This window comes from Brassica rapa, chromosome A04 (genome assembly GCF_000309985.2).
Source record: "Brassica rapa cultivar Chiifu-401-42 chromosome A04, CAAS_Brap_v3.01, whole genome shotgun sequence".
NCBI classification, from domain to species: domain Eukaryota; kingdom Viridiplantae; phylum Streptophyta; class Magnoliopsida; order Brassicales; family Brassicaceae; genus Brassica; species Brassica rapa.
The window spans coordinates 131,218-144,935 of NC_024798.2; the positions used below are offsets into that span (position 1 = coordinate 131,218).

Genomic DNA, 13,718 nt, shown 5'->3' on the forward strand with positions numbered 1-13,718 from the left:
TGTAGACAATGTTGCAGCAGCTGATAGGCCTGTAATCACCCAGGGAACAGGCTTCAGGTTTCTTCGGGATCAGAGCTATCGACATTGTGTTCAGGTCTTTAAGTAGTTTTCCATTCCTGAAAAACTCTCGAACAGCACTAATGATGTCAGAGCCAACCATATCCCAAGATGCTCTAATGAACTCGACCGAGTATCCATCTGGACCCGGACTCTTATCTAGTGGCATGGAGAATATTGTTGCTTTGATCTCAGCCTCCGTTACTTCCCTTTTCAAATAATTTTTCTGGAGCTCAGTACACCGGAAAGGGAGTAGATTCTGTAAATTCTCAACCGAGGCAGATGATAAAGGAAGATCAGTGGCTCCGAGAATTCCCTGAAAATACTCAGCAGCATGCGATTTGATATCGTCCATTGAGAAGAAAAAATGATCATCACCATCTTTTAAAAAGTGGATATGATTTCTCGTAGCATGGTGAGAAACTGTCCGATGATAAAAAGGTGTATTGCGGTCCCCAACATCTGCCCATCGAACCCTTGATTTCTGTCTGTAGAACTTTTCCTCAGCCTTTAGAAGCACATTCAGGTTGGCCCTCTCACTGTGCTCCTCCCTGGCCGTTTCAGAATCAGGTAAAGTATGTAACCGTCTTTGGAGATCATCAACCTTATTCTTCTGAGCCTGAACTCTCTGAGAAATACCACTGAAGTGTTGTTTATTGAGTCTACGCAAAGGCCTTTTCAGAAGTTTCAGGGAGCGAACCAATTTAAACTGAGAGGTTCCCGTAATCTGCTCATAATTCCATGCTCCATTTACCGTCTCAGCAAACTCAGAATGATCTATGACATGGTGAAAGAATTTAAAAGGTTTAATAACCCGGCGCCTGATAGATGGCATTCGGAATAGGCATGGAGCATGGTCTGATTGAGAGGGATCCAAAAACTCTGCAAAAGAATCTGGAAAAGCTGAAGACCAAGGTTGGTTAATAAAAGCATGATCAATCTTTGTAGAAATCGGATTGTCATCTTGGCCATTCCTCCACGTATAAGGTAATCCCTTAGCCTGAGCTTCAAAGAGCTGAGCATCCTGCAGAGCAATACATGCATCATCCATACCGGAGTCATCAACAAGAGATAGTAGATGGTTAGAGTGATGAGAAGTCCTCAGCATCTGATTAAAATCTCCTACCACGGACCAAGGGGATCTTGACAGAGGAGTCGTGTCCTGCATCACAACGAGACTGTCCCATAAACTCCTACGGTCCTCCTCCAAATTGAACCCATACACAAAAGTTACCGTCAAGGCAATATTCTCAGATAAAATTGTAACCCCGCAAGTCACAGATTGAGCTGACACATCATATATGAGCATTGTAACCTTCGGATCCCAAACAACTACCACCCTGGCATAATCATTTCCTTCAAAATTACCAAAGAAGTTCCAACCCCTTGGAATAGCTCCTAAAATTCTCTCTTTATTACTCTCTACTATATGAGTCTCCAAAAAAGCTCCGAATAATGGCCTGTGGATATTAATCCAGTCTTTGGTCATCGTGTGACGTCTGGTACTATTGAGTCCACGCACGTTCCACGCAAAAAACATATCTACAGATTTTAATGATGTTTTGTAGCCTTGCGGCTACTCTTCCTGTTCTTGACCAGGAGAAAAGGTTCTTCTCGATCTTGCTTGTTAGCCAGATCCCGCAAATAATCCTCGAGCCTGTTTGCAGCCAGCTGGGAGTTATCATCTTTTTCAGAAATTTTAGTATTTGACATCGTAGCAGTAGTACCCGCAGCAGGTAGCAGACTATCTGAAGCACATTTACCATCTGGAGCATCTGAACCATTAACAGGGAGCATTGACGTAGTAGCCTCTATATCCTCATGACTAGAAACCGCGACCTCCAGCCTAGGATCAGAAGCTACAGAACAGTCATGATTAACCACAAGTAAGACTTTCATTTGATTTTCCGCAGATGGAATCCCATCAGAACTGACAGTCGCCTCTACGGATGGAACCCCATCATAGCTCCGAACACTAGCAACAGCAGACTCCACAATCACACTGTTATTTCTTTGATCAATTTCACCCTCCTCTAAGGACGCATCGACTACTTCCAGAGAAACGGTGGCGGTGTTTATAGCTTCATTCCCATCAGGTGATACCTGTCGATCACACGCCACTGGAACATAATGAAGCACTGGTTTGTTACCTTTTTTATTTCTTGTGCGACCTGGCCGAGACTTTGATCTCCTTCTTGTTGTTTCAGGATTAGGATTCCTAGCAGCAGCATGGCCAGGAGATCGTTCAGTAACATTCCCTGGACACTTATCTGCCCTATGGCCAAACTTCTTGCAAGAATCACATTTGACTGGGAGCCAAGGGTAAGAGACTTCAATTTGCACTTCCTTGCCGTTTGAGAAACCAGAAACGATCCTGTGTGGAAGCGGAGCTGTAAGATCAACTCTAACAAACAATTTTGCGACCTCAAAGTTCTCCTTGCGCTCCGTTTCAGGAGCTAAAGACTCTGGCTTACCAACTGCCGTCGCTAAACGACTCAAGCTTTGTCGGTTAAACAAAAGGTAAGGCACGTTGCGCATCTCAACCGGAACAATCGCACTTGTAAGTGGTGGTTCATCAGGAGAGAAGTCAGGTGACCAAGGAGCCACGAACATTGGGAGACCACCAATATTCCAGCAAGTACGAGATAGAAGAACCTCACGAGTTCTCGGATTTGAGACCCGAAGAAGATAAATTCCTTGCCCAATCTTATGAACAAAGATTCGCGGGCCTGTTCTAGCCCACACTGCATTCACCACACCAATAATCTTCCCCATTGATGGATACTCTCCGTGGAAACGAGCGTAGATAAAGTCTTTGAATTCCAGTTTTGCCGCCTCGATGTTTTCATCTGGAATGAGGACGAAGGGTGCACCCGAGATATGCTCAGACGGAATTCCCAATTCGTGCAATTGAGCTGAACTCTTAAGCATTGTAGCATAATTTTTAGCTTGGCTACTAATATCCTCCAGGATAGTGGAGTCGCGAGGGACAGTTTCAGAGCCAACACGAGGTGACGAACCTTCTCCCAGAGGGGAAGGAGAAGACAGCAAAGCAGGAGAAGAGACCTCCTTTAATGGCTGGGGAAGTCCAGATGGAGATCCGGTACGCTCCGGAATAGATCCGGGAGAAACGAAAGTAACAGCAGGAGAAGAACTTGTCACGGGGACCGAAGACCCAAATGCAGCTACGCCGATGTCAGAGAGGTCGACGAGAGAGATGGACTTGTTCTTCATCCTCAGCAGAGCACGATTTCTTACGGACCTTACTCTGTGGAAAGCCTTGAAATACAGAGCAAAGGCCGGATGATGTTTCTTCTTCTTAGCAAGCATCGAGACATGAAGAGAGAGAGCAGCAGAGCAGAGAGAGAGAGGTCGAGAGTTCTCGACGGCGAGCGTGGTGCCCACCGACGGCGGAGCTAGGGCTTGGAACCTTCACCCCTAAATCGCACGCAGGAGAGAGAAAGTCCTTCACCCCTCACTAATTAATTCCGAGTAATTTTACTTCATTTTCACTTTTACTCCATTTTGGAAAAGAAAATGAAATTATACATTGGAGATGCTCTAAAGATCGCATAAATTTTTCTCAGTTATTTAATAGAATTGACACCAAATGAGATTGAATTTTCTATAAACAGTATGTAGCTGAATAATTGATGTGTAATGGAACATAGCTAGAAAGAAAAAAAAAACAGCAGAAGTTAGTTACAACGACGGTTCAATTTGGTATGAAAGCAGTAAAAATGAATGGAGAATGCGAAGGATGTGTTGGAAAGAATAAGCATGCGCCACTACTATGGTTGACTACTTACGAATCACATTGCTCTCACTATTATATCGAGCTGTATTTTTTATTTATTATCTATTATACGCATTGTGTCACTGGCTCACTGCTATTGCATGAAAATGACAAGTTATAGATTTGGAACACTCTGGTGCTGGCTATCCAAGGAAAGAATATCTGTTTATTTTCTTTCCACCAGTGTAAATAATAAGTAGATTATATCATTCATTATTAAGTCTTTTAAGAAAAGCTAATTAACTCGGGAGATTAAAAAGAAAAAAAAAAAGAGGATGCGGGGTTAAAAGCTAACCCTGGGTTTGCTTACAAACTTACATCACGGGATTAGATCCTAAATAAATAACAATAAAAAAAAACACACATTTAACGGCCGTCAGCGAGAGGATTAACGGCAGATTCCTTGCAAGGACTTGGAGGGAGGCTAGAAGCAACAAGGCGTTGCACGAAACACTCGATTCTTTCTCCGTTTGTTTCCGTTAGTAACCGTTTCCCTCCGAACGGTGCCGTTTCCACACCTCTCTCTTTCAACAACTCCTCCGCCGTTTTTCTCGGCCCCACAATTCCATCTCCGCCGCTAGTCAAACCGCTCACCTGCATGCACATCCATTTTTAATCCTCTTTCTCGTTTTTGTTTGTAATATTTTATTTATTTGAGAAATTAGCTTTACCTGGATTCTAACGTAGTCCGTACGGTTCCAGCAGAAAGCGTTGCCAAGCATCTGATCAACGGTATCGGAAACTCCGTCAAGCACGATGTCCACGAGGCATGACGTGGAACAGCCTCCATTACGCTGAAGTTTCCTTCCTGGAGTCGAGGACGAACCGTTTCCTATGGACAAGACGAGCAAGTCATCGACGCCGTTAACAGACGGGAAATCTCGTTTGTTGTGGAGCACGTGCGTGACGGCGGCTGCACTTGGATTGTTCATCACCAAACCGCCGTCGACGGCCGAGCAAGAGGTCTTTCCGTCCACCGACACCACATTGACCGGCTTGAACATGCTGGGAGTCGCCGAGGTGGCACGGCAGACTTTCCAAAGCTCGAAGTCGAAGCTCGGCGACTCGGATGCGCCGGCGCGTGAGAAAACGAAAGGTGCAGAGGTTTTGAGGTCGTAGCAGGGAACGAGGAGAGGCTTACACGTGTCCTTCATCGTCAGCACCTTACCGTCCTCCCTCCGAAACGCTGCCTGCAGCACCCTCTCCATGCTGCTCCCGGAGTATCTCCGGCTCCTCCTGAAGACTCCCGTGTGCCTGATCTCGAATAGCTCCGAGTTCTTCTCCTCGACGAACTTCACAGCTTCCCTGGCGGTGAACATCGGTCTCCCGGAGCCATCGTCGGCGACGAGCAGGGCGGCGAGTATGCCTCCGATTCCGGTTCCGGCAACAATGTCGAAGAAATCGGAGATCTGAGCGTGAGGGTCACCGGTCTGGAGGCGGATCTGGTCTTCGAGGTGAACGATAGAAGCTCCGGCGGCAATGGCAGTGGTTCCACCACCGTCGATGCTAAGGATGCGTGTCTTCCTGGTGGTGTCGCAGTGGGAGAGCCATTTCTGTTCAAGCTTCGTGAAAATGTCAAGAGTGACCTTGCTCAGATCCATCTCCATTATCTTTGAAATAGTTTTAAAAAATGATTTTGATTCGAAACGGTAAGGAGTTATGATTCTCTTTCTTTCTGTCACGCTTTGTTGCAGGGAGGCATTAATGGAGGGAATGCTCTCTCTCTCTCTCTCTCTTTCTCTCACTGTGTGTTTACTAGTCTCTCTCTTAGAGTGAGTGGATTTGAGAGAGAAGAAGAAAGGGTTTAGTGATTCAGAGATAGTTCCGGGTTGGTTTGTTAGTGGGTGGTGGTGGTAGTTATATACTCCCACTGACGGTGCTTTCTCTGTTTCTTTCTCCTCATTTTTTTAAATTTCCCTTATTTTATTAGCACCGTCTACGAAATAGGGAGGATATTTCATTTTTTTCCTTGTTCAAAAATGATTTAAATTCAGAAGAAAATATGAAATAAAGTTGTTAACCATAAAATTGAAAAAGGGTAAAGTCTCTTCCCCTTGTTATTATCTCTTCATTGGCCATATAATTTTTGGTATCATCCGATGACTTATATAGTTTCTAGAGTGCCAATTTTGTTTTTCTTTCTGTTTAATTATAGGCCAAAGTGTATGTATGCTATATTTACACTTCAATGCAGTAGTATAACTATATGTTCGTTAAGAGTTTCTAAACAATGAAAATTACATTTTTGGTGGGAGTAGGACAATGTACTTCAGAGTTTTTTTTTTTTTGGCTAGAAAAGTGTATAATGTAGGTCTTACTAGATTCTTTTACTTGAGTAAATCAGAATAGAAAGGAGAGAAATAAATTTGGTGGGAGTAGGACAATGCTCGCACGTGTGAGTAGGCATATTAAATTAGAAGGTCAAGGGGGGTAAAGCGCGAACCTCGGCTGCTTTACCGGCTCGGCTTCCGCTTCCGTTATAAATATGCCAGCTGCTATATACCTTCCTACTAATCTCTATTAACTCTCGCCTTTATATTTATTTATTTATTGATGCATGATAAATGAAAACCAGCAAAATTTATACTAGTATTGTTTATGATATCAAAAGGACCACGAGATAAACATTTAATAAACCCGAGATGACAATAATTAAAATTAGACTTATTATCTACGTTGCACGGAAGCTTCATCGGAACGTTCGCCTCCCGCTTCGGAATCGGAATCGGAACCTTGTGGAAGCTTGCGGAATCTCGCTTCTAAAACGTTTCTAAAATATTCTCTTTAAAAACCTGTTGGAAGCTTATGATTCCGTTTTGGAATCACGTTTCCGTTTAAAAAACAAATACAATGTATATCAATAAAATATAAAACCATAGTTTTAATCTATATAAAATAAAAAAATTAATAGTAATGAATATTGAGTTATAAATATACAAATATCAAAAATAATACTATAAATTATCTTTATGCATTGAGATTTTTTATTAAAGATATAGCACATATTAAAACATATTGTGTCAATCTAACAATACTAAAAGCACAATAATCTCAAAATCTAAGGTGTCCACCTAGGATTATTAATTCCAGCCAATGATAATGTTTCATTCCTCCACATCACCATCGGTTTTGACTATCTATCTATCTAATAATATGAATTTCTTCTAAGAGTGTCCACGTCTGCAGGTTCTAAAATCATACGGGCCCACCAAAAGTGATAAATGAAGACTTCATCGGTCATCTTCTTCAACCTCGGAAATTCAACCGTCCATCTCCCCTCTTACATCCTCTCGATCGATACGAATCCATTATTGCTTGCTATTAAGTTTGACTCTTCCAATTTCACTAATTCACTTCAGATTCTCTCTTTGGACGTTTTGAGGTTCGTCTCCCAACTATTATAAAGATATGGAAAATCTCATCTGCAGCCCTAACCACAAAACGCCAAAGCAACATATCGTCAAAGCAACATGCTCAATACAAATATTAATTTCCTATTTCTGTCATGCTACTATTTATTTTGTCGCCATTCCAAGCTCGAGATCTTATGGCTATCTCTTCTATCAAACTTGATGGATTGTCACTTATAATATTGGCCACAATAGTCGGTGGCGAATACGTTTCTGACGTCGTAAGGATGCCACTATACATTTGCTCTGTTTTCCCTTATTCATTGTGTCTTCAGGCCATCATCAAATTTTAACTTTTGTTTTACCTATTTTGTATCTTATTATTTTGGTTAAGTCTAATTTTGTATCTTATTATTTTGGTTAAGTCTATTCTGTAGCTAAATATAGATTATCATAAGGTTTTATTAGCGCTATCATCATTGAAGGCTAGCTCCACAAGGTACATGTAATATGTGGTCTTGAGTGATTCTTACAGATAGTAGGTTAAGGTGTTTCTGGATTTTGTTTACGGTACCTGACGTTGTTAACGAAGTGGTCGCATGACTTTGAACCCACCAATGCTGTGTCCCTCTTCTAACAGATTCCAATAGTGGTTCGAGAGACTGGGATGAAACCATTGATCATGGAACCTTTTTAGAATAATAAGATGATATATTAATCGAGTGTTAGGAGGGAGCCATTAATACTAGAAGATAAAGGTTGAGAAAGAGAAACTTTAACCCCGAGAAGGACGATCCCAAGAACTCAGGCCCAGCAAAGACAAACACAGACGTAGAGTATGATAGCTATGAATTTGCAGGCGTAACATGTTGTTTCAGGATCCATGTATTAAGTTTAAGATTACGCTTCCAAAATAAAAGAAAAATGCAAGGACCCCATGCTATATGTCACGTGTAACTTCACCAAGTGGTCTAGATATCATTGACAGCTAGAGAAAGAATGGATGCAAGACTTATATTTCAAAGATCTGCCATCAGAAAAGTAATTAGTACTACTATTACAATACATAAGAAACTGGAAACACACACACAAATTATATGTTCGTGAGAATACGTAGGTACTGCTGTCTGTATGTGAGAAACCAAGAAAAATGGACACTGAACAGCTTATATTCTAATTCAAAATAAAATATTAAATGCATGGGTTGAGGAAGAAAAAAGATGAAATGAATTGGAAAATGGATGTTCACATAAGAAGAGCATTGAAAGAATGATGTTTCTTTCACAATATTTAATTACGCAGGCAGTGTAACAACAGTTAAACCATTGCAAACGTATAGGAATCTGGAAAAAAATATTTAAAAACAAACAGCTACGCATGAACACAAATCAGTTTAGAGAAACGACTTGGGCGACTGTCGGACGAACATTTCAAAACATCAAATACATGGAAAATGATATATACGAGAAGAAATTCAATAAGACCATTTGATATGACTACTCCACCTGTACAGTCAAAACAAAACTTAACAGAAACATGAGTTCGAAACATGGAATATGCTGTGAAGACAAAATGAAGAAATAACAAAAGTGGTCAGGAGATTTGGTAAATGTAACAGAGTAAAGAACCACAAACGTACAATTAACATCGACTATAGTTTCTATGGGAGAGTGGCCTCTACTGCGAAAAAATAATATTGGGAGATATGACAATGCACGATGCTAAAAAAAAAACCGTAGAAGATTAAAGACCAAAGTCCATGAGTGAAAATAATAAGATCAAAGGTCTAGATATAAGGAAATGAGCTACTGTGGTCGGAGATCAAAATAACTACACAAATAGAAAATAACACAACTAAAACAATATGCCCAGAATATAGAACGCACAACTAATGAGAAAAGATAAGAAAAACCTGTCAAGGAGAATATAAGCTTCAGATAGGCTGTCCACGTAGGATAGTAAAATCAAAATAATCAGAGAGTTCAAAGTTACCACGTTATCTCATTTATTTTTTCGTAAAAGGAAAGGATCGAACCCGGGTTAGTATGACATAAATATAGGGGAGTTACCATTAAGCCATTGAAACTTTCTTGGACACATATACAAGAATCACTAAGTATGAAATCACAAACTCTTATGTACAGTTACAATAATATGAATTCAACTTTCAAGACTCCGATACTTTATTTTGTAAAAAAAAAAGTAAATGACTAAGCTAATATATTCTTTGAAAGTGTGAGAACATTGACAAATATGAAAAAATATAGATTTTTGTTTTCGTGACAAAGTTAAGAATTTTGTAAAAATAAGTTTAACATATAAATTTTTGTGACAAATATGAAAAAGCATAGATTTTTGTACAATTTTGACAAAACAACTTAAAACATAGTTCTCTAATATCTTAATAAAATATTATTTAAGGATGCAATAATTAAATATATCAATTCAATAAATTTTGTAGTTTATAGACAAAACAATAACACAACAAATTTGTAAACATTTGTTTAACCTATCGATTTCATTTCATGAGAATCCAACTAAACAAGATTAAAAAAACAATTAGATTTACAAATATTTAATTACCTTTTTATTCAATTTTGATTAATTTCAAATTGTAATAATGTATCTTTTTGAAGTTACAAAAAATAATGTTCTTTCTTTATTACACTAGCATTATATATAGATTCTATATACACAAATAAATATAATATAACAACATAAGCTTGCTTCTCTGATTCATATTAAAACTTTTTAAGTTATCCACCAAAGAAAATTAATTAATTCAATCAAATTGTTAGAATACAACAAATTAATATATAATTTTATTTTAAATTAAATTATTTAAAAAGTGTATTTTCATTAAAAACAAAATAATAAATAAGTAAAATTGATTTGATGGTAATTTTTATGATATATATATCAATTCTGTGAAAGAAATATAAGCTTAATATTGAAAAAAATCTTAAATACAAAAACTCTAAAAATTAACAAAAGAGTAATAATAAAAATTAAACTATGATATCACTTGAAAGCTTCTTAGACAATATTAATAAAATATTTAAGCGATAATTAGACAAATTTGATTTTTTTTTTTTGCCAGCCAAAAGTTTATTATTAATTAGCATCAATTATTTCAAAATGTTTAAGATATGATAGACAAAAAATAGGATGTACATAAATGATATATGAATTATGAATAATAATTTGTAAAGTTGGCTTATATAACACATCTGCACATCTATTTTCAGTCCTTTTTTATGCCTAAATTCAATTTTTTCAGAGCAATTATTCCACAAAGAGATCGTATGAGATATTGTTTTGATATTCAAATTTGTTTTTTGACTGTTAAGAAGATTGATAACTGTAAAAATGTCTCCTTTGAATATGATAACCGAGTCCCCAACAGGAGACAAGTTTGTTTAAAAAGTAAATAATTTCATTTTTCTTATATTATATAATAAATATATATTATTTACTGATAATAAAAATATAATTATTCATCTATCACAAATATTTATGCAAATATGTGAATCAAGTACAACAATCAAACAACATAATGATTTCCACAAAGAAAATTTTAAAAATATATTTATGTTATGTAGTCTTATTTTATATTATTTAAATAATGTAATACAATATTATACATTATCTTTTATAATTAAAGAATACATATAATATCTTATCCGCGCGTAGCGCGGTTAAAAAATCTAGTTATTTATGAAGATTAAAAATAATTAATATAATATTTTTTGTAAACATAATTTATGTGTATTTTTACAGTTTTAATATAAAATCATTTCAAAATTATTATAAATGAATAAATGTTTTATTTCAAATTTAAATCATATGATTTTTAGTCTTAATTTTTTTAAAAAATTTACATATATATATATATATTTATATTTATATATGGATATACGCTTCCAACACGTATCTGCTTCCTAATATTTTAAAAAATCTCGCTTCTGCGCTTCCTTACGCTTCCGCTTCCACATACCCGCTTCCGTTTCCATGTAAGATAGCTTATTATAATTGATTTTCGTTGATCGAAAAAGAAAATTTAATTTTCACCTTTTGTTGTTTCAATTGATTTTAGTCAGTAGTAGTACACTAATAAATAGGCTTGGTATAAATATAAATAGGCCTGGTATAAATGTTGCACAAAGAAAAAAAAGGCCTGGTATTAATATAAATAGGCCTATGTATCTGAGCCGTTGGCAAATATTATTGGGTTTTAGACACAGGCCCAGTTTAAGACGTTCTTAGATTCGAGCTGCGTAATGTTCTATGGAGCGGAGCCTCACATTCATCTAAATACTGGGCTTTAATATTTGAGGCCAACACTTAGAAGCCCTCCTAGTAGAAGAATATCTCTGAATGGATTAGAGGTTTTATGTGTTCAAGGAGTCGAAGCGTTTCCTTATCCCGAAACAAGGCATTGAAGATTTTTCTAACTCTAGTCTCTCACTGACTGCCATGGCGGCTTCCACTGCTCAGAGCATACCGATTCTTCGATTCAGAGCCAATGATTCAAAGTCCCTCGTCTCTCTGCCAGGTACGTCTCCGCTCTCGGCTTGGTTCAAATGGGGGAATCAGACTCCTGTTTTATTTATCTTGCTTCGAACACATATTTAAAAAAAAACACGTTGGGGTAGGTTCGTGTTTGAGGGTTATGGCTTCGGACAAGGCTTCCTCTGCACGCGCAATTGCGTGTTCTTTAAGGAGCGACATTCCTTGGCTCGGTGCGGGAGTTAAGCTCTCCGGTGGTGGTGTCCCCGTTGTCAAGCGGTCACTACAAAAGAGGCAGGTTTTGCTAGTTAATTTATTTATGTGGGTAGTGATGATAGTTTTGTTTGCTAAATTTGTCTAAAAAACTCGATTGCAGAGTGGTGATAAGGTCTGCAACTATTGAAGAGATAGAGGCTGAGAAATCTGCTATTGAGAAGGATGTTGTACGTATTCTTTTTTTTTTTTTGGCTATTGATTAGTCGAAGAAGTATGATTATGTTTTCTTTGTGCGAATTCAGAAAGCAAAGATGGAGAAGACGATTGAAACGCTTAGGACTAGTTTCAATTCCATAAGGACCGGGAGAGCCAATGTAGCTATGCTTGACAAGATTGAGGTGGAGTACTACGGAAGTCCAGTTAGTCTGAAAAGCATTGCCCAAATCAGTACCCCCGATGGTACTTCTCTTTTGCTCCAGCCTTATGACAAATCTAGGTATACTTTCTGCTTCTTTTCTTTTTGTTGTTGTTATTCTCTTGGTTGGTTCATGATACATGCTTTCATATAGCTTGAAGGCTATAGAAAAGGCCATTGTCAATTCTGATCTTGGAGTCACTCCTAATAACGATGGTGATGTCATTCGCTTGTCCTTGCCTCCCCTCACTTCTGAGCGACGAAAGGTATATCTTCTTGTGGGTGTTTGCTATGCTACTTCCGACTTATGTGCTTTAATTTGTACCATTGCAGGAACTAACAAAGGTTGTAGCCAAACAGTCTGAAGAAGGGAAGGTAGGTTGTGTTTTTTTTTATAATGATGTACTGGAACTCTTCATTTTCCTTAATCATTGCCTGCTGTCTCTTTTATTTTGGAATTTTGTATTTGTTATATAGGTTGCACTGAGAAACATAAGGAGAGATGCCTTGAAGTCTTATGATAAACTCGAGAAGGTTAAGCTCTTTTTTTTTTTATTCTTCATTTTTCCTGGTGTTCCTCTTCGTTTGTCATTTTTTAAAGAAGCTTCATTTTAACAGGAGAAGAAGCTGTCAGAAGACAACGTGAAGGATTTGTCAAGCGATTTGCAGGTGATCATCTGAACCGACCACAAGAGTTTGTTTTATAAAAAATTGGAAAAAAGGCGAGAGCATTGTAATTGTATAGTGAGAGAAGTATTAATGGTTAAGTGTGTGTTATTGCTCATAGAACTGGTATGTTATTTGGGTAATGATGACAGAAACTAATTGACACATACATGAAGAAGGTAGAGGAGCTCTCCAAACAGAAAGAGAAGGTATCTCAGCTACTATCTACTCTTTTTTGTGTCTATGGCTCTGGTCTATACTTTTGTCTTAGATCCATCGATAAAGTAGAGTCTCCACTAATTACTACAAAGCTAAAAAGCGTACACAATACATGAATCCACAGGAATTGTTGAAGGTGTAACTTGGAATGGGTGCTAGGCGACGATCTGGTATAATCCCCACATTCCCATCTTCTTTTGCCGCTTTTACTACTCTTATCTTTCATCGGAAAAAAAATATGTTGTGTTTCTTGGGGTACAAGAATGCCTTTTGGAATCGAGAGTAACTTTGTTCAATTCTATTTTCAGTTCTTAAAGTGTTCCCTCTTTGTACAGCAAACTCTTGTTAGCTTGATTTCCTGCTTTCCGTGTAACACATTTACTTTCTATATTCCTAGATTTCTCTCCCTCTGTTGAATTCGGGTTTTCAAATGCGTTTTCTTTATAGAAAGTCGCTCTCATCGAGAAATCTGTCAAACCCAAATATGTAT

At 37.8% G+C, this 13,718-nt stretch overlaps 3 protein-coding genes across 3 annotated transcripts; 1 reads left to right on the plus strand and 2 right to left on the minus strand.

The window, feature by feature from the left end:
- Positions 1-441: 441 nt before the first annotated feature.
- Positions 442-1,546, minus strand: LOC117133631. Its single transcript, XM_033290320.1, has 2 exons — positions 533-1,546; positions 442-480 (listed from the first exon to the last, which is right to left on the minus strand). Exons 1-2 carry the CDS (start codon positions 1,544-1,546, stop codon positions 442-444), a joined length of 1,053 nt encoding a protein of 350 aa, XP_033146211.1.
- Positions 1,547-4,005: 2,459 nt separating this feature from the next.
- Positions 4,006-6,460, minus strand: LOC103862753 (probable inactive patatin-like protein 9). Its single transcript, XM_009140446.3, has 2 exons — positions 4,525-6,460; positions 4,006-4,447 (listed from the first exon to the last, which is right to left on the minus strand). The coding sequence occupies exons 1-2, from the start codon at positions 5,458-5,460 to the stop codon at positions 4,220-4,222; spliced, it is 1,164 nt and encodes a 387-aa protein (XP_009138694.1). The 5' UTR covers positions 5,461-6,460; the 3' UTR covers positions 4,006-4,219.
- A 5,046-nt stretch (positions 6,461-11,506) lies between these two features.
- Positions 11,507-13,645, plus strand: LOC103862752 (ribosome-recycling factor, chloroplastic). The gene is made up of 10 exons (XM_009140445.2): positions 11,507-11,758; positions 11,859-12,006; positions 12,089-12,155; positions 12,231-12,424; positions 12,498-12,609; positions 12,677-12,718; positions 12,821-12,877; positions 12,962-13,012; positions 13,162-13,218; positions 13,353-13,645. Exons 1-10 carry the CDS (start codon positions 11,680-11,682, stop codon positions 13,368-13,370), a joined length of 825 nt encoding a protein of 274 aa, XP_009138693.1. The 5' UTR covers positions 11,507-11,679; the 3' UTR covers positions 13,371-13,645.
- The last annotated feature ends 73 nt before the right edge of the window (positions 13,646-13,718 follow it).